The 21,412-nt window shown below is 41.2% G+C and overlaps 1 protein-coding gene across 1 annotated transcript; it reads left to right on the forward strand.

Annotated features, from left to right (window-relative positions):
• Positions 1–528: 528 nt before the first annotated feature.
• On the forward strand, positions 529–17,961 carry IL26 (interleukin 26). Its single transcript, XM_004006486.6, has 5 exons — positions 529–756; positions 843–899; positions 1,073–1,207; positions 17,418–17,483; positions 17,569–17,961. The coding sequence occupies exons 1-5, from the start codon at positions 586–588 to the stop codon at positions 17,653–17,655; spliced, it is 516 nt and encodes a 171-aa protein (XP_004006535.1). The 5' UTR covers positions 529–585; the 3' UTR covers positions 17,656–17,961.
• The last annotated feature ends 3,451 nt before the right edge of the window (positions 17,962–21,412 follow it).

Here is a 21,412-nt window from a genome sequence, read left to right on the forward strand (position 1 = left end):
GAAAACAGTTGGAAAATTTTTCTCTTGAGTCTTGATGGTGGGCTGCAGAATGGTGGCTTCTGGTGGGGTACGGGCGGGCAGGTGAAGGATCTGGCAAAGGACAAATGTCAAACCCATATGAGGCCATGAGCAGGCTTCCCAGGGCTGCTCATTCTACACTTTTTCTGGGATACTAGTTACAAAAGCAGATTTTTTTTTTTTCATATTTAAAAACAGTCACACAGCCTCCAGGAGATCAAGATTCTTTTACTGGCATTGCTTGGCTTTTAAAATAATGAAATCTGTTGTGAGACACCTCTGAGGTTCTGAATTCTTTTTGGAAACAGGGCCCCAACCTTGCCAGTAAATTTGAGCTTTTACTTAATGTCACAGTATGGTGTGGTCAATGTTTTTTGATTATGAAGCAAGCTCTAAAAAATTAGAACTAAAGTGATCTTCCTCTTTCTAAACTGTAAGTTATCTTTCACAGCATCTCATTGGAGAGGCGACCTTGAGGGCTAAAGTAAGTAGGTTACCCTCCCGTCTAGCCAGCAGAAGTAACTGTCTGGTTACTGTAGTGACACGAGCTGAGTGGGGTGGAGGGAAATGTGGGTGAGTTGCATTTTGAGATCTGGGTTGCTGTTTGTCACTCTGTCTCTTGCCATTGCTAAGCACAAGCAATCATCCTTTGCTGAAAGTTGTTACCCAGTGGGAACCCTGTCCCAAGCCGTTGATACTCTCTATGTCAAGGCAGCAAGCCTCAGAGCAACGATTCCAGTAAGTATTAGGCTCTGCTTAGAAACGAAGACCTAAGGGACATTTGAAATGCTGGATAAATCTTATTTCTCTTTGTTTTATTGTAGGAAGATCGAATAAAAAATATACGGTTATTAAAAAAGAAAACAAAGAAGCTATTTATGGTAAGCCAGGGGGTGCTTTTCTCTCTCACATTTCTACTTGTCGCATGCTTTTCTCCTTGCATTTTTAATTTTTCCAGATGGTCATGAAGTAATAATCAGGGGGATATTTTGGTTCATTTTACAAAAGCTGCTCATGGTTTACCTTATACAATTTCCCCCCATCTTATTTATAGAAAAACTGCAGATTCCAGGAACAACTTCTGTCCTTCTTCATGGAAGATGTTTTTGGTCAACTCCAATTACAAGTTTGCAAGGAAACGCACTTTGTGGAAGACTTTCATAGCCTTAGGCAGAAATTGAGCCGCTGTGTAAGTATGCACAGCAAATATGATTTTGATCCTAGACATCCAGCTAGAAGATAGCATATTTTGTCTTCACCCCAAAGGGTGAGTAAAGGGGTTTTCTAATTGTTGGCTTGTAGTCCAAATGGAGAATCCATCACCAGGGAAACGATATCAAATAATCCTGTGTAACTTGTCATGCCACTACGTACTATTTCTTTAGGAATGACATGTAAAATAAGTTGAAGAGAGCTAAATGAACATGAGATGCGCCTCAGGTCAATATTTAGTTTTTCAGATCAGTCTTTCTTTGTGCAAATCCCAACTAATTCATTCATTTAACAGATATTTCTGAAGCACCAATGACGTGCCAAACACTTTTCTAGAATGTCATTGTTTCTCTTCTTTCCTTTCTTTTCTTTTTTCCTTTCTCTCTCTCTTTTTTCTCTTTCTCTTACCTCCTCTCTCTCTTTCTTTTCCATATTGATAAGTGCTTTTAGATTGACTTTTTCTTATTTATTTGTGTAAGTATAGAGTTGTATCCTTTACAAGGCAAAGTCTCAATCAAAAGAAAATGATAAAAGAAGCGTGTTCTTCTTTGGCACCTAAATTATTTGATGCTGTGGTATGGCCACCATCACCCTGAGCAATGGGGCACTAATTAAGAAGGCAGAAGTGACCATATTTCTAACACCCATGATATTAAAGATCAGCATAGAAAACAAAACAAAGCAAAGCAACCAAGCCAGGATCTGTGCAATATTAGTTGGCTTGCCTCTGTGAGAAGTGTTGAGTCTTTTCTGTGGCGTGGATTTTGTTCTAAGTATGCCGTCTCCAGTCTCCTGTGGTTGTACTGGTAGGTGGTACAAAGTAGGGGGTAGAGAAGGTTATTACAGTCCTTGGGTCGCCAGAAGGTAATGAGCTTTCTATCCTTGGGCATCAGGGTCATGAAACTTTAACTCTGGGCTGTTGGTAGCAGATTTTCAGTTTTAAAATATCAGGACATCTTTTTTCTTGTGGTCCGTGAAAGTACACAGTAATCCAAATTCCAGCCTACAGTGCAGAGAATTTTTATCAGGGTGAGCTGGTCAGTAGGGTAAAAAATACATCAGATTTATGTTCTCTTTTGTTAGTTTGTATTTAAGTTATATCCTCCTTTGGGACTTGGGTTGCATTCAGTTCAGTTCAGTCGCTCAGTTGTGTCCGACTGTGACCCCATGGACTGCAGCACGCCAGGCTTCCCTGTCCATCACCAGCTCCCGGAGCCTACTCAAACTCATGTCCATCATGTTGCTGATGCCATCCAACCATCTCATCCTCTGCCATCTCCTTCTCCTCCCGCCTTCAATCTTTCCCAGCATCAGGGTCTTTTCCAGGTGGCTGAAATATTGGAGTTTCAGCTTCAGCATCAGTCCTTCCAATGAATATTCAGGACTGATTCCTTTAGGATGGACTGGTTGGATCTCCTTGCAGTCCAAGGGACTCTCAAGAGTCTTCTCCAACACCACAGTTCAAAAGCATCAATTCTTTGGCACTCAGCTTTCTTGATAGTCCAACTCTCATATCCATACTTGACTACTGGAAAAACCATAGCTTTGACTAGACTGACCTTTGTCAGCAAAGTAATGTTTCTGCTTTTTAATATGCTGTCTAGTTTGGTAATAGCTTTTCTTCCAAGGAGCAAGCATCTTTTAATTTCATGGCTGCACTCACCACCTGCAGTGATTCTGAAGCCCCTCCAAAATAAAGTCAGTTACTGATTCCATTGTTTCCCCGTCTATTTGGTATGAAATGATGGGACCAGATGCCATGATCTTAGTTTTCTGAATGATGAGTTTTAAGCCAACTTTTTCACTCTCCTCTTTCATCTTCATCAAGAGGCTCCTTAAATCAGAGGTTCTTCACTTTCTGCCATAAGGGTGGTGTCCTCTGCATATCTGAGGTTATTGATATTTCTCCTAGCAGTCTTGATTTCAGCTTGTACTTCATCCAACCTGGCATTTTGTATAATGTACTCTTCATGTAAGTTAAATAAGCTGCATAGTTTCCCCAAAACTCTCATATTCCATTAAAATAATAAGGTACAGAGCCATCCAATTAAATATAATATTATTGTAAATGACGTTTGTTAATGATGCTGAGGTACTAGAAATCCTTGTCTGATACAGTACAGTATATCTGGACACCTGGAACTCCCAAAAGCCACGTTTGCTTTGATCATTTATTTTATTTCTTCAGCTCATATAGCTAAAGACCACATAATAGTTACAACCTAAACTGAGAAATATTTCAGACGAAAAACTTAGAAACCATAGAGCTATCTAGGAATTCTGCTTTTCCTTGACTTGTTGTGGAAGAAGTCATTTCCTAAAGGGACCTGAATTTGTCAAGAGAGTTTCTTGAGAGGCTTTGGCTACTGCGGGATGGGAGTAGGGTGGTACAAAGTAGGGCGGCACAACCTCTCAGGCTGATAGTGGATGCTTTCCTAGGCGGCTGGCTCCCCCTTGTGGCCAAATATGAGCACATCGCCTAGCCAACCATCCTGAGGGCCACCTAATTCTGGTCTTTCCTTCTAATCTCCCCTCCCAATACAACCCTTATTAGCTTTCGTTAATTTGGCTCACAAGGTGAGGAGTTTATGTGCTGGAGTAAACAAACCGCCTCCGTGAAGCTGTGAAAAAGAAAGTCGAAGGATTAAGCTGAGCTTTAGAAAGTCGCCTCGGATATTGCTTTAGTTAGCAATATCTGAGTTTAATTTTATCAGTTTAATTTTATCAATATCAGGCTTGATTTTAGTAACAGGCTTGCATTTAGTTTCTCTGTCAATCACCATTTTTCCTTCTTGGCTACAGAAGCAAGTATGTGCAATATAAATTAACTGGGCATTTGCCGCTCTATGGGGAATTCTGAATCAGTGGATGGGGCAGAGGTTAGGAGCGAGAAGTTATAAAATGCGAAGTAGGTGACATTTATTTCCGTGTGATATTTCCCTTTCTTCTTTTTGGAACATTTGCTTTAATTTGGGGAGGTAGGCGTGGGGGCAGCTTTCCTAGGCCCAGCAGCCGCGCCCTCCGCCGGATGTGTGACTGTCGCTTTGTCTCTTCTTTCCCCCTTCCAGCCAGGGACCTCAGGCTAGCATTACTTCTCGAATATGCCAATGAATCAAAGCTTTGCAAGTTGCAGAAACTCTTCTCCCCCTTCCATGTGGCTCTGCTGGTTGCTTTAAAGCCCTCCTCACTCTCTTACTGAATCTTGGGCAGACTTTCGAGGAATTGATTCTGAGACTAAATCCATGTCTTGGTCTATAGAATCTGGAGTTAGAAAAAGAAAACCAGAAATAGCATCTATTATCCACTCCAGTGGATATTCTTTTTTTATCGGATGCAGACATTCCTAGGTGTGGTGATTCTGACCGAAGAATGAATCTCTGGAAATATCTGTATAATATCCCTTATAGGAATCCAAAAAGAAATTATACAAATGAGCTTATTTTACAAAACAGAAACAGACTCACAGAGGGGGAAAGAGTCGAGGGAAGGGAGGGATAGTCAGGGAGTTTGGGGTCGACATGTACACACTGCTGTATTTAAAATGGAAAACCAAAGAGGCTGCAGCGATTTACATTCTCACCAACATTGTAGAAGGATCCCTTTTTCCCCACATCCTCTCGAGCATTTATTATTCATAGACTTTTCAATGATGGCCATCTGACCAGTGTGAGGTGATACCTCATTATAGTTTTGATTCGCATGTCACTAATGGTTAGTGATATTGAGCATCTTTGCACATGCCTGTTGGCCATCTGTATGTCTGCAGGGGTGAGACTCCAGGCAAAAGAAACAATGAAAAGAGCACTGCAATAATGTGCTTGGACTAAAGTGTGCACACTAGTGCCATAAGGAAGGACAAGGAGAGTCTGAGGAAGAGAGCAGACTGGGATGAAAGTGGAAGTATCTGGCTCTTTGACCCCATGGACTATAGTCCGCCAAGCATCTCTGTCCACGAAATTCTCCAGGCAAAATACTGGAGCGGGTAGCCATTCCCTTCTGCAGGGATCAAACCCAGGTCTCCTGCATTGCAGGCAGACTCTTTATCATCTGAGCCATTAGGGAAGCCCAGACTGGGATGCGGAGAAGACAACAGCACCCCACTCCAGTATTCTTGCCTGGAAAATCCCATGGAGCCTGGTGAGCTGCACTCCATGGGGTCGCACAGAGTCAGACACGACTGAGCAACTTCACTTTCACTTTTCACTTTCCTGCTTTGGAGAAGGAAATGGCAACCTTCTCCAGGGTTCTTGCCTGGAGAATCCCAGGGACAGAAGAGACTGGTGGGCTGCTGTCTATGCGGTCGCACAGAGTCGGAAACAACTGAAGCGATTTAGCAGCAGCAGCAGTAGACTGAGATGAGCCCAAGGTTTCTACTTGGAAAGCTGGCTGGTTGGTGGTGTCATTCACTATGAGATCAGAAGGAAAAAGCTTAGAGAAAGGTTAATAAATTGCTTTAGGTCTGTTAAAAGTTTGACAAATCCCATGCATAAATACAATCATAGGAGTGAAAATGTTGTTTATATTTATGAAGTTTATATTTATGTTGTATGTTTATATTTATGCTGTATTTGTTAACAGATTTATTGATATATAATTAGCATGCAGTTAACTGAATGGATTTAGAGTGTGTTATTTGGTAGTTTTGACATATGTGTATATTTGTGAAATCACCATCACATGTAGATGATGAACGCATCCATCACCCCTCAAAGTTTCTTTGTGTAGCTTGGTGATCTCCTTCCTTCTCCCTCCCCAACACGGGTTCCAGAGGACCACTGATCAGCTGTCACTGTAGATTTATTTGCATTTCCTAGGATTTAATGTAAAAGGTTTTACGGACGATCCCTAACTTACAATGGTGTGATTTTTGACTGTATAGAGGTACAAAAGGTATGTGTTTCCAGTTTTCCTGGGCTAGTGATTCCTGGCATGGTACTCTCTCTTGATATTGGACAGCAGAGGCAGCCCCAGCTCCTGGTCAGCCATGAGATCACGAGGGTAAACAACCAACTCCCTCACCACTGCTCTGTACCCAAGCTATGATGCTTGGAAAGTTAGGTATACTATGCGTATTTTTAAGTTTTTATTGAATTTGCTACAACCTTGTTTCTGTTTTATGTCTCAGTTTTTTGACCTTGAGGCATGTGTGATATTAGCTCCCTGACCAGAGATTGAACCCATACTCCCTACGTTGAAAGAAGAAGTCTTAACCACTGGACTGCTAGTTCAGTTCAGTTCAGTCGCTCAGTCATGTCTGACTCTTTGTGACCCCATGAATCGCAGCACGCCAGGCCTCCCTGTCCATCACCAACTCCCGGAGTTCACTCAGACTCACGTCCATTGAGTCAGTGATGCCATCCAGCCATCTCATCCTCTGTCATCCCCTTCTCCTCCTGCCCCCAATACCTCCCAGCATCACAGTCTTTTCCAATGAGTCAACTCTTCGCATGAGGTGGCAAAGTACTGGAGTTTCAGCTTTAGCATCATTCCTTCCAAAAGAACACCCAGGGCTGATCTCCTTCAGAATGGACTGGTTGGATCTCCTTGCAGTCCAGGGGACTCTCAAGAGTCTTCTCCAACATCACAGTTCAAAAGCATCAATTCTTCGGCACTCAGCCTTCTTCATAGCCCAACTCTCACATCCAGGGGAGTCCCTTGAATGCATTTTTGACTTAAGATATTTTCAACTAACAATAGGTTTATTAGGACTTGAGACAATTATAAGGTGAAAAATCTATATGTGTGTCATATTCTTTAAAGTCTGACTTCTACCCAGTATAATTATTTTGAGATTCATTCATTTATTGAGTGTATCAATTACTTCTCCCTTTTTCATTGCCAATTAGCATTCCACTGTAATGATATACCACACTTTATCTATTCATCTATTGATGGCTATTTATTTTTTCCAGTTTTTCATTATCACAAATAAAGCTGCTATTAATATTTATATACTTCCCCAGTGGCTCAGTCAATAAAGAATCCGCCTGCAGTGTAGGAGACCAGAGGTTCAATCCCTGGATGGGAAAGATCCCCTGGAGAAGGAAATGGCAATTCATTCCAGTAATCTTGCCTGGAGAAATGCCATGCAGGTCTTTGTTTGGAGAGAGATTCACACTTCTGTTGAGTAAACACTTGAGAGGTAGCAGTGGTAAACACCTAGGCTGGATCATAGGTTAGGTGTGTGTTTAACTATGCAATAAATAGCCAAGCTGTTTCCTAGAGTGGCTGAATCAGCTTACATTTCTACCAGTAGTGTATGGAGTTAAAACTGTTCCGCATCCTTGTTCTCATTTTTATGGTCAATGGCAATGTTCTTCTGTGTTTTATTGTGGATAGTTCCTATTGCTATATCTTCAAGTTTACAAAATTTACAAATCTTTTAGTCTGTAATATCAAACCTATGTTAGTCCCATTCAGTATATTTTTCGTCTTAGACATCATGGCCTTTGTTACTAGAAGTCTGAATTTGTTCTTTTTAATATTTTCCCTTTTCCTGCCTCACATGATCCACCTTTCCCTTAGCTCCTGCTGCTGCTGCTAAATCACTTCAGTCGTGTCCGACTCTGCGCGACCCCATAGACGGAGGCCCACCAGGCTCCCCCGTCCCTGGGCTTCTCCAGGCAGGAGTAGTGGAGTGGGTTGCCATTTCCTTCTCCATCCTTTAGCTTCTAGAATGTACTATATCACCTCTATTTCTCTTATCAGTCTCTGATAATTACTGTTTAGATATATTAATTCATAAAGCATTGCAAAATAATGCTTTGAAAATTCTATTTCTTTTGAGAAATCTATATGCAGTTCAGGAAGCAACAGTTAGAACTGGACATGGAACAACAGACTGGTTCCAAATAGGAAAAGGTAAAGTACATCAACGCTGTATATTGTCACCCTGCTTATTTAACTTATATCCAGAGTACATCATGAGAAATGCTGGGCTGGAAGAAACACAAGCTGGAATCAAGATTGCCGGGAGAAATATCAATCACCTCATATATGCAGATGACACCACCCTTATGGCAGAAAGTGAAGAGGAGCTAAAAAAGCCTCTTGATGAAAGTGAAAGAAGAGAGTGAAAAAGTTGGCTTAAAGCTCAACAGTCAGAAAACGAAGATCATGGCATCTGGTCCCATCACTTCATGGGAAATAGATGGGAAACAGTAGAAACAGTGTCAGACTTTATTTTTTTGGGCTCCAAAATCACTGCAGATGGTGACTGCAGCCATGAAATTAAAAGACGCTTACTCCTTGGAAGAAAAGTTATGACCAACCTAGATAGTATATTCAAAAGCAGAGACATTATTTTGCCGACTAAGGTCTGTCTAGTCAAGGCTATGGTTTTTCCTGTGGTCATGTATGGATGTGTGAGTTGGACTGTGAAGAAGGCTGAGCGCCGAAGAATTGATGCGTTTGAATTGTGATGTTGAAGAAGACTCTTGAGAGTCCCTTGGACTGCAAGGAGATCCAACCAGTCCATTCTAAAGGAGATCAGCCCTGGGATTTCTTTGGAAGGAATGATGCTAAAGCTGAAACTCCAGTACTTTGGCCACCTCATGCGAAGAGTTGAGTCATTGGGAAAGACTCTGATGCTGGGAGGGATTGAGGGCAGGAGGAGAAGGGGATGACCCAGGATGAGATGGCTGGATGGCATCATGGACTCAATGGTCGTCAGTCTGAGTGAACTCTGGGAGATGGTGATGGACAGGGAGGCCTGGCGTGCTGCGATTCATGGGGTCGCAAAGAATCGGACATGACTGAGCGACTGAACTGAACTGAATTGAGGGATAATTATGTAAAGAGAATCTCCCCCTAACTAATTGTTTTGCTGTCCTGAGGACCTTATCATATAGGAAAGTCAGAATAAACATGTAATTCTGTTTCTTACTGTTTTAAAGATTGTGATTTTCTAGATAGTGTGCAATTTTATTTATGGTCAACTGTTTATGCAAATATATGAGATATTTTTAAGTTACCAAATGATGACATTATATTTTTAATTAAAACTTGTCATTTTATTTGTTCCAACAATTCCATCTGTACTGTTAAAAAGAAACATGTAATTCTTTTTCTTTATTTATCAGTTTTCAATATAAGGATTGATTTTTCTAATATTCTTTCAAGGTGATCAATGAGTTGTTATTTTCTCTTAGCTTCACTATTAACTAACGGACATAAATTCTTTTTTCATTTTTGAGAAGTATTTCTAGTTCTTTAAAGTTTCAGTTCAGTTCAGTTCAGTCGCTCAGTTGTGTCCAACTCTTTGTGACCCCATGAATCGCAGCATGCCAGGCCTCCCTGTCCATCACCAACACCTGGAATTCACTCAAACTCACATCCATCGAGTCAGTGATGCCATCCAGCCATCTCATCCTCTGTCGTCCCCTTCTTCTCCTGCCCCTAATCCCTCCCAGCATCAGTCTTTTCCAATGACTCAACTCTTCGCATGAGGTGGCCAAAGTACTGGAGTTTCAGCTTTAGCATCATTCCTTCCAAAGAAATCCCAGGGCTGATCTCCTTTAGAATGGACTGGTTGGATCTCCTTGCAGTCCAAGGGACTCTCACGAGTCTTCTCCAACAACACAATTCAAAAGCATCAATTCTTTGGCGCTCAGCTTTCTTCACAGTCCAACTCTCACATTTATACATGACCACTGGAAACACCATAGCCTTGGCTAGATGGACCTTTTTGGCAAAGTAATGTCTCTGCTTTTCAATATGCTATCTAGGTTGGTCATAACTTTTCTTCCAAGGGGTAAGCGTCTTTTAATTTCATGGCTGCAGTCATCATCTGCGGTGATTTTGGAGGCCCCCCAGAAATAAAGTCTGAAACTGTGTCCACTGTTTCCCCATCTATTTCCCGTGAAGTGATGGGACTGGATGCCATGATCTTCGTTTTCTGACTGTTGAGCTTTAAGCCCACTTTTCACTCTCCTCTTTCACTTTCATCAAGAGGCTTTTAGTTCCTCTTCACTTTCTGCCATAAGGGTGGTGTCATCTGCATATATGAGGTTATTGATATTTCTCCCGGCATCCCTGACTCCAGCTTGTGTTTCTTCCAGTCCAGCATTTCTCATGATGTACTCTGCATAGAAGTTAAATAAGCAGGGTGACAGTATACAGCCTTGATGTACTCCTTTTCCTATTTGGAACCAGTCTGTTTTTCCCTGTTCTGTTCTAACTGTTGCTTCCTGACCTGCATATAGGTTTCTCAAGAGGCAGGTCAGGTGGTCTGGTATGCCCATCTCTTTCCAAATTTTCCACAGTTTTTAGTGATCCTAAGGCTTTGGCATAGTCAATAAAGCAGAAAGAGATATTTTTCTGGAACTCTGTTGCTTTTTCGATGATCCAGCGGATGTTGGGAATTTGATCTCTGGTTCCTCTGCCTTTTCTAAAACCAGCTTGAACATCTGGAAGTTCACGGTTCACATATTGCTGACACCTGGCTTAAAGAATTTTGAGCATTACTTTACTAGTGTGTGAGATGAGCGCAATTGTGTGGTAGTTTGAGCATTCTTTGACATTGACTTTCTTTGGGATTGGAATGAAAACTGACCTCTTCCAGTCCTGTGGCCACTGCTGAGTTTTCCAAATTTGCTGGCATATTGAGTGCAGCACTTTCACAGCATCATCTTTCAGGATTTGAAATAGCTCAACTGGAATTCCATCACCTCCACTAGCTTTGTTCATAGTGATGCTTTCTAAGGCCCACTTGACTTCACATTCCAGGATGTCTGGCTCTAGGTGAGTGATCACACCATCGTAATTATCTTGGTCATGAGGATCTTTTTTGTACAGTTCTTCTGTGTATTCTTGCCACCTCTTCTTAATATCTTTTGCTTCTGTTAGGTCCATACCATTTCTGTCCTTTATCGTGCCCATCTTTGCATGAAATGTTCCCTTGGTATCTCTAATTTTCTTGAAGAGATCTCTAGTCTTTCCCATTCTCTTGTTTCCCTCTATTTCTTTGCATTGATCGCTAAGGAAGGCTCTCTTATCTCTTCTTGCTATTCTTTGGAACTCTGCATTCAGATGCTTATATCTTTCCTTTTCTCCTTTGCTTTTCACTTCTCTTTTTTTCACAGCTATTTGTAAGGCCTCCCCAGACAACTATTTTGCTTTTTTACATCTTTTACATGGGGATGGTCTTTAAAGTTTAGGGTTTCTCTATAAATCCACTGAAACTGGCATCTTTCTGAGCCATTCTTTTCCCAGCACCACTATATTTGAGTGTCATCTTATTTTTTCTGAGAACATTCTAGGTATTGCAGCACCTAGTAAAATATTATACATTTTAATAAGTCTGATTTGGATAATTCAGGTGGCATAATTGTTTAAAGAAAAAAACAATGGATAACATACATATTTTTATTTTTAATCTTTGTTAGCCCTGAAAAGTGAAAGTGAAAGTTGAAGTCTCTCAGTTGTGTCTGACTCTTTGCGATTCCATGGTATTTGTCTAAATGATATTTAGAAAGTGCCTCTTTGTAAAAAGATGTTTTAAAGATTCTTATAGAAAAACTCTCAGACTTGAAAGGGAATTTAATAGTTGCTTAGTTGAATTCATAGGATAATTCGCCTAATTGCTAGTACTCCAAGTTGAAACTGGAAAAAGAGTACAGTAGTTTTCAAGATTCATCATCTACTTTAATTAATATTTTGAGAGTCTAAATAGTAATTGGTAATTAGAGAGCTCTGTTTCTTTACATTAATTGTATGTGATTAATTTTTAAGTTTGTAAGTCTTGTCAAATAGAATATTTGTGTCTCTAATTCTTGTAGAATGTTTGATAACTAATTTGTATCATCAGTTGCAACTAGCTTATCAAGTTGTGAAGCATTGCCAATTATTTATGTTTGCAATTTTGAATATTTTAAAAATCATATTTGGCTGAACTGATAAAAACTGAAGCAGGAAGTAAGACTAATCCTGGTTTATTCTTTCATTGACTATGAAGTCCTAAACTTGTCTTTAACAATACTAATAATATCATCATGTGGTTTTTGGAAGAATTAAATAAGATACTATGTCAAAGTGCCTAATACGTAGTAGTTCTGTAAAACTGTTCGTATCTTTCCTTACTGTTTTCCATACTCAGAACACTAATTTTCTTCCAATTACATTTTCTCAACAATTTCCAAAGGAGAGATTCTCTTAAACAGTCAAATATCTTTTTAGTGCCTAATGTTAGTGTTTTACTTAGAGCCTAATATTAGTGCTGCTACTTTAAGGGAAAGATAAAGAGATCATTTATAAGTCATCAGTTTTAACTTTGGCAAATATATTTTCTAATTATATTATAGAATTTCTTTTCTGACAAAGTTATTCCTTAGTTGTGCTGTGCTGTGCTAAGTCAATTAAGTCGTGTCCGACTCTGTGCGACCCTACGGACTGTAGCCCTCCAGGCTCCTCTGTCCATGGGATTCTCCAGGCAAGAAAACTGGAGCAGGTTGTCATGCCCTCCTCCAGGGGATCTTCCCAACCCAGGGATTGAACCCGCATCTCTTACGGTCTCCTGTGTTGGCAGGCGGGTTCTTTAACACTAGTGCCACCTGGGAAGCCTCATAAAAGACTATAGTACATGCTCATAAAAGACTATAGTATAGAAAAAGTCTTTTTGTAGGAAGAATTTGAGGTCATTATTTGTGACAATTCAGGGTGAGAGACTATGACATGTACAGCTGTCCACTCCCTGGCCAAGCTACTTCATTTCCTCAGAATTATCAGTGGAGAGGGATTATTCATTTTTGCTTTCGGAGAAGGCAATGGCACCCCACTCCAGTACTCTTGCCTGGAAAATCCCATGGACGGAGGAGCCTGGTGGGCTGCAGTCCATGGGGTCACTGAGAGTCGGACACAACTAACCGACTTCACTTTCACGCACTGGGGAAGGAAATGGCAACTCACTCCAGTGTTCTTGCCTGGAGAATCCCAGGGACGGGGGTAACCCTAGTGGGCTGCCGTCTATGGGGTCGCACAGAGTTGGACAGGACTGAAACGACTTAGCAGCAGCATATAATACACAATACATATTTTCATGATTTTTCAAACATGTTTTGGATATTAGGCATTCAAATTTAAGGATTGCATCCATTTTTTCATCAAACTGTTTTAAACAGAGCTCCCTAATGCCCAGTATATACTTCAGACTGCTATTAATATTAAACCAGCGGGCTTTGTGAACCCCAAAGCTCTAAGCTGATGCTTGCATTTCATTCAGTGATTCAGTCATTAAACAAGCACTGAGTATCTAGTGTTGCTGAACACTATTCCAGATGCTGGAAATTCCACAAAAATTGATAGATAATATCTCTTTCTGTACAGAACTCTTTTGAGAATGCTCTCAGTCAGTTTCAGCAACTCTCAGATTTTGATAGATGCCATGAAGGGGGCAAACAAGAGGAAGCTGAGGGCTAGAGGTCGGGGGCCATATCCAGGTAACTGAACCTGAGACCAGAAGGTGTTTGAATTATTATTGTTGGCCTTCCCTGGTTGTCCAGTGCTTAAGACTACACGGTCCCAATGAAGGCAGCCCAGGTTCGATCTCCGGTTAGGGAACTATGATCTCACATGCTGCCAGGTGTGGCCCCCAGATGATAACAGTAATCACAAATTAAACAATAAATAATCTCTGTTCTCTCCACCCTTCGAGCATCAGGCTTCCTCTGCCTACTCATCCCTTCTTTCTGTTTCTTCCACTTCATTTTAGTCACCCTTCAAGATGCAACTCTCTTGCTTTTTCCTTCTGGAAGCCTTCTGGGATCCCACAGTTGGATGGCCTCTGTTGTGTCCCCAGAACGGGTTTTTGTTTTTTTAAATCACAGTATTCATCACGTAGTATTGTGATTTTCCTTCACTGTCTCTGACAGTTATGAGCCATTGCTTGTGCCCCAAGGCGGTTTTCAGCATTTAGGGCACTTTTATAAATTAAGTAAAATCAATGCTATGTGGTCAGAGACACGATTACATGCCTAGCGTATAGTAAGTATGCAATAAATATCCATTGACTTAATGGTGAATGATTAGGCTGTTGCCTTGTGTTTGCTATTCTGTGACTATCACACACGCATTATTTTTTTGTTTTTGAGCCAGGCCGTGGTTATTCCAGCCCTACTAATACATTTCCTCTTGTCCAGATCATAACTGCTTTGCCTGAGTCTCTCAAATCCTGCAGCCATTCTTAGAACAAAACTGCTGCCCTTTGGTTTTCCATGCTGTTTTCTGCAAATGGAACTATACCTTGAAATATAAGGTAAAGGGAATCACTGTTTTGTGAATTCCTCCTTCCAAGCAAAGAATGTGAATTAGCAGTAAAATCAGGCTATCCTACTGGGTCTATAGACATGTTTATAACAGTGAGGAAAATGAAAACCTCTTGCATTTACTAGGGGTCATTTATAGTAAACGATCTCAAGGCACCAGAAAGAATCCCATAAACCTACAGAGCTCTAGAGGAAACACTGCCGCTATTAAGTGATGGGTTCTTATTTTTTTGCCAAACCTTGTTTTTCCCCTCTTCTACTCTCTTTGTTCTTCTTAGGTTAGCGTGTGCCTTAGATGGAGTGAAGTCAGAAATCTTTCTTGTAATTCCTACCCTATTTATGGGAGGCCCTGTAGGCCCAAGCTGTCTGGGGAGAGGGCCTCGTCATTAAGGAATACCTTAATGACATTTAATTTCTGTAATGTCCAGAATTTGGTTGGCTTCTTTGGTTTCACATTTTCAGTGTTAAATCTTTTTTTTTTTTTTTAATATTTATTTCTTTTTGGCTATGCTGAGTCTTTGTTACTGCACGGGCTTTTCTCTAGTTGTGGCAAGTGGGGGCTACTCTCTAGCTGCAGAGCACAGGGTTTTCATTGCAGTGGCTTCTGTTGTTGCAGAGCAAGGGCTGCAGGGTGCGCAGGCTCCGGTGGTTGCAGTTCCTGGGCTCTAGAGCGCAGGGCTCAGTAGTTATGGCTCATGGGCTTAGTTGCTGATCTTCCTGGATGAGAGGTCCATTGGCAGGTGGATTCTAGTGTTAAAATTTTAAATCCTGACACAGCCATATTTGGTGTTGTGCCCTATGACTTGCTTATTCAGTTCCTTGTGACTGCTCTCTGCATCTAAGAACTTTGGATATATTGGAATCAGCAAGTATTGATTATCCTCATGAAGTCCTCTCTTCCAGTTGCAATGTTTGGGCCAACTACATTTATACTAGATAATTTCTGACTGGACAGATTTAGCATCTAGCCAAATTCTCCATTTAAAAAGTGATAGGCAGTCTTCTCTATAATAATTATTTCCAGAACTACTCTCCTGGCTGGACCTAGACTCGGTATTTCTAGAATTTACTTTTGCAGTTCCAATCTGGAAAACAAATGAACAAAGGGAGCAAACACATACACACAGAGGTTTTTGTCTTTTGTTTATTATCACACTGTGCATTTTCAGGTTGGAGTCTCTGTCTCTGTGTGTCTTGATCTGTCAATTAGCTTAGGCTTTTAGAGGCATACCCAGTATTTCCCCTGGGATAATACAGAGTAGAGATCTTTGAACTAATCTTTCTTTGGAACTGGATATTTAAAAATTTCAACAGGAGAATGGCTTGGCTGGAATATCTTTTCCAAGTTTTACAGGATTTTTAACATAAAAAATAGTATAATAGTGTATAAATAAGGTAATATAGTGGCTTTTAAATACATACTCTGGAGTCAAAATACCTGGGTTTGGATCTCAGCTCTTCCACTTATTAATACTATGTGAACATTGACAGAATATTAACTTCAATGCTTGGGTTTTCTAACCTGTAAAATGAGGGTGATAATAGTACCTACCTCATAAGGTTGTTTTGAGGACTGAATGAGTTAATATGACCAAAGCCTTCATATTAGTGCCTGACACAGAATGCTAACAAAATACACATTGACTACTATTATTTTGAACAATCTTCACATGGAGGGAAATTGGGATAAAGAAGAACTGCTGGATTTTTATCTTCTATTTTTGATCTTGTATTTTGTTGATTTTCCCATCTACCACTATCTATTTGCTAGCTGTTTTGCTCATTATTATGTCTTTAGTGCCTGGCACATGATCTGACACTTAGTAGGCACTTCATGAATGCTTGTTTAATAAAGGAATGAATTCTTTCTGACTGTATGCTCTGATTCTGGCTCCCACTGTCCTGGATCGGTTCCACGTTATTTCGGCCTCACAGGATCTGATCTGAATTGATTGCTCTTATCACAGGGAGGGTCAGCCCTTGTGCTTGTGAGTCCTGCAGACGGAACCTTCACATTCTGTGTGCAGCTCTTCCATGCCTCATCACGAAAGCCTCTTTCACAGGAAGAATTTCTACCTTCCTATGCAAGGTGTTCCCTATGGGAATCTATGGGAGAAAGAAGATGAGGAAAGGAGGATGGAGAATTTCTTCCTCCATGACTCCTAAGTGATTCTTGTGCTCATATTTGAAAACTCACCTCCTCAAAGGAGACCAGCATATCCCAATCTCTCCACCCCAAGTCAGGCTACATGCTGTCTTCTCAAGACACTAGCTTACTCTTCTTCCTAATGTAGAAACTAATATTCATTTCCTGGTGCTTTCTCCTGGGAATCAACATCAATATTTAAATAGCCAGGGCAATTTTTCAAAAAGTAGAATTTTTTCCTCATCACTCCCACATCTCTTGTGTTTTCTAGCATCTCTCTTGCTCCAGCCACGGTTTCTTTAAGTTTCTGGAAGGCATAGTCTTTCTTGCCTCAGGACATTTGCACACCTTTCGCTCAGGTTCCCTTAATTATTCCACCTGGGTATCCTTTCCAAATCCCTCTTTTCTTTCTTCACTTCCTCATACACCTGCCACACACCCCCTTTTCAGACCTTAATTTAAGTGTCATTCCTCAAAAGAACCCTCTCTGACCATCCAGTTGAAAGAGGGTCATTTCTGTAGATCCCTATCATAGAGTCGTGCATTACAAACACAGCTTTAGTTTCAGTTTGTAAATTTTAATTTTTCATTTGTTTTTTAAAAATTTATCATTATTCTCTCTCATGAAACTGTAAACTCTGTTAGGACAGAGGCCAGGTATTATTTATTTGCCAGCGTATTTCATGCCCACAACATGCTCAAAAATGGCTGGTTGAGTGGATGGAAGAGTGAATACTAGTCCTTCTTCAGCAATATTTCTGTATTTACTGCTAATTTCTTAGATTTCCTGTGTTTCATCAACTAGAGAGATGAAATCTATTACCAGGATGAAAAGAACATTTTATGAGGTTAGTATACCAAATTCTTGTCTTTGAGCACTTTTTTCTAAGATATGAAATATTTCTGCTTCTAATATTTCTACTTTATCTGCAGATGGGAAAGAAAGGAATCTACAAAGCCATCAGTGAACTGGATATTCTTCTTTCCTGGATTAAACAATTCTTGGAAAGTATTAAGTAATTCAAGGAGCCAAGTGGATTGATTTGATTATTATTTTGAAATATAATGAGCACAGCCAGAAATCAATTTACAGCAGTGTATTTCCTTTTAAATATTTTGTACATAGTACTAACAGCAAGTTAGATGACTAGAGGAATTTAATGCAATAACATTTTGGAGATAAGTTGTCATTAATAGGCACATTTTCTGTATTTTCAAAGAATGCTTTCATCTTGAACATGTTTTGTCATTCCCGAGTGCATTGTATGAGTTTAATCTAAAAGTGTATAACCATAATTAAATCATGTAGTATTTGCTCAAAGAAAATGACAGATTTCTGGGATACAATATAGTGAGACTTACATAGATGCCATGTATATAATTATTGTCTACTTAAGGAGTAAGCATAGCATAGCATAGGGCTTGATGATAATTAATTATGCCCAGTGTGATCTTAGCCCCTAGCAGATTTTGATTCTAATGAAATAAGTCGTGTTTCTTTGTTCTGGATGTCCTTTCCAAGACAGTATGCTAGAATTTCATTCAGTACAGTGGGTAAGCATCAGATCAGATCAAATGGTTGCACATGTAAACTAACTGCTTGGAATGGTTTACTAGACACATTTTCGACAGATAACTCAAGCTGCATAGACTACAAGGAACTAAGTGCAAATGATGCTAAAGCTTGATTATGTTCCTTCCAGGTGCCATGCAGTTAAGAATGTTATTAGAGGCCAAATAGAAGTCTGAATGCAGTTCAGATTCTACCACAGGAAACTTGCCACACTATCTAAAAACCTTACCCATACAGCCAGCCCTTCAGCTGAATGAGTCATACAGCCCGAGTATTGTTTTACACCAAACGGGCCCTGCTTCAGCATAGTAATCACGGGCAGTTTCAGAGAGCAGTTTGTGTGATGGCTAATCCATTTCCACAAAGCATCCATTCTGCCTCTGCTGCACACGGACGACTCCGGGACTTGGTGTTTTGTGATAGGAATAGACAGGGTGTCCTGAAGGCCTTTGTGGTTTTCATCCTTGGGATCTCTTCTCTTGTTTTCCCACCATCCAGTCTTTTCAGTCACAAGAAGGCAATGGCAACCCACTCCAGTGTTCTTGCCTGGAGAATCCCAACGACGGGGGAGACTGGTGGGCTGCCATCTGTGGGGTGGCACAGAGTCGGACACGACTGAAGCGACTTAGCAGCAGCAGCAGCAGCAGCAGTCATGTATCTATCCACTGGGGACTACCTTCTCTTTCATATTCCAAAATTATCCCTTTGTCTCTTGTCCCTTCTCCTTCCTGCCTTCCCCCTTGGGTGCACAAGTCTCCCATCTTGGTTACCATTCTTAGGCTGTTTCATTACTTTGGAACTCCAGGTATTAGAGGGGATGTGAAATATTCACATGTACCAATCAGACAACTTTAGGTCCTTCGGGATAAAATTTCACCGCTGTTCTAATACTTTGGAGTAATTGAATTCAATTGAATCCCACTGGGGACCTCATTATCAGACAGGTCCACAGGCAGGGAAAGGTGTGGTGAGTGGAGGGGTTTGGGGGTAGGGAGCCTGGAGGACTCTGCTTTCATTTCATGCTGTTGACTTAGGGCTTCCCAGGGCAGGCTCTGAGGCCATCAGTAATGGGCAGCCTTCCTTGTTGAGAAATATTTGGAATAGCTGGCATCTTGGGGGTCAGGAATCTGCCCCCTGGCTTTCCCATGGACCCAAGAGGAAGTGGTGAACCATCCATGGCCTCTCATTGCCTCACTTTCAGGGCCCTCCGTGTTTTCCAGGAACAGGCACCCTCACAGCTGAATTTGTGCTGTGCTTCCACAGAGCCCAGCTTCTCTGGTGGCTCAGAGGTTAAAGTGTCTCCCTGCAATCCGGGAGACCTGGGTTCAATCCCTGGGTCGGGAAGATCCCCTGGAGAAGGAAATGGCAACCCATTCCAGTATACTTGCCTGGAGAATCCCATGGACAAAAAAAAAAAAAAAAAAAAGAATCCCATGGACAGAGGATCCTGATGGGCTACAGTCCAGGGGGTCACAAAGAGTCGGACACGACTGAGCGACTTCACTTTCACTTTCACTTTCCACAGAGCTGAGAGTCTCCCATCTTGGTTACCATTCTTAGGCTGTTTCATTACTTTGGAACTCCAGGTATTGGAGGGGATGTGAAATATTTACATGTACCAATCAGACAACTTTAGGTCCTTCGGGATAAAATTTCACCTCTGTTCTAATACTTTGGAGTAATTGAATTCAAAGTTGTTTTTAAATTATTTTTAATTGGAGGATAATTGCTTTACGATGTCGTATCAGTTTCTGCTGTACAACTACGTGAATCAGCCACAAGTAGACGTATGTCCCTTCCCTGTTGATGAATTAGATGTTCTTGTTTCTTAAATTCTTTTGCTTGCCTAGAACAGTTAAAAAGCTGCTAAACTCAGAAGCGCTGTAGGATTTTAAACATCATCACTGAACAAGAAAGCAATATCTTTGTGCTGGTGTCTAATCACAAACTTTTTTTCGAATACCAAAGGGAAAAGCATGGTTTTTAGTGTGTTTGAGTAAAGACTAGTATTTTGAAAAGGCAGTTAAGAAGAGAGGAGCTGGTGTCCTGGTGCACAGGGAGGAAACTATATCGGGTGCGTCACTGTGGGCTTAGGGTAAGAGTTTCCCTCTGATTACAGGTCCCACTCTAGACTTTACCAGAACCAGTGATGGCTGCATACTGGGAAGTAGCTGCATACCCCAAATGCCCACAGGATGCTCTAGAATCCCCAAGCAATTTAGCATTCCCAGGGGAAGATTCCTTCTGGCAGATCCCTCCTGGATCACACCTAGGAGACTACATTTCCTATTAAAATGTTTTGTCTGGCAGCATATAATCAGAGCTAAGGGATTGACTCTGCTCTTAGCACGGGGAGAGCAGAAAGAGCCTGAGTACTACCACACAGCCTGGAGTGGTAAAATCAAGCCCTCAGTGAGACCAAGAGACCTGATTTGTCCCAACTGCCTTCAAGTCTCTGCATGCATCCTCAGAGGGCCATCCATCCAAAGCATCAGCCACGTCCTTCCTCACTTTTCTCTAAACCACTTCTCTCTCACTGATGTGCTCGGCTTGACTTGTTTACTTACTGACTCTCCACCATGTCAGGATATAGGCTCTGTGGGGGCAAGACCTTTATCTGTTGTGTTCCCTGGAGGGTCTCCAGCACCCAGAAGGGGGTCTAAATGCAGGGCACGACATCAGCACAAGGTGAACGCGTGAACTCTTGAGAGACTGGACCGAGGCCTGCGCCCTGCTTCTCTCAGGAGGTGTAATGTCAGGTCAGTTCACTTCCTGGGCCTGTGTTTCTGGATGAATCCTGACTGAAATTAGCTACCATGGGTGATCGGTACAGATATCCGCCCAGTGAGGGACTGAGGTCTTCCTTTACGCCAGATACATGCCCTCAAAGGACCTCACACACTCCGTTCTCTTCCCCCACCTGTCCCCAATACCACCCTCAAGCCCTGCTCTGCCTGCTTCATTTCTCCTAATCCTTGAAGGTTTCATTCAGATATCATCCTGCCATTAATGGTTTCATACACTTTTTACTTCTTCCCAGAACCTGTCTTTATAATTCCTTTGAGATTTAGTATCTGTTTCTCCCACTAGACTGTCCCTCTCTGATTCACTGCAGTTCTACCCAGATCCTTTTAAACGGTAAGTGCTGGATATATATTCGTTGAGTGAATAAGTGAATAAAGTAGTAAATTGGAGCAGATAACT

The sequence above is a fragment of the Ovis aries genome, chromosome 3 (genome assembly GCF_016772045.2).
Source record: "Ovis aries strain OAR_USU_Benz2616 breed Rambouillet chromosome 3, ARS-UI_Ramb_v3.0, whole genome shotgun sequence".
Classification (NCBI taxonomy): domain Eukaryota; kingdom Metazoa; phylum Chordata; class Mammalia; order Artiodactyla; family Bovidae; genus Ovis; species Ovis aries.

Bases quoted from the DNA above. Each gene is read 5' to 3' on its own strand.
- IL26 (XM_004006486.6), top strand. From the start codon at position 586: ATGTGGGTGAGTTGCATTTTGAGATCTGGGTTGCTGTTTGTCACTCTG. The intron at 757-842 runs GTAAGTATTAGG...GTTTTATTGTAG, and splicing joins GCCTCAGAGCAACGATTCCA to GAAGATCGAATAAAAAATAT. The intron at 1,208-17,417 runs GTAAGTATGCAC...CTAATTTCTTAG, and splicing joins GGCAGAAATTGAGCCGCTGT to ATTTCCTGTGTTTCATCAAC.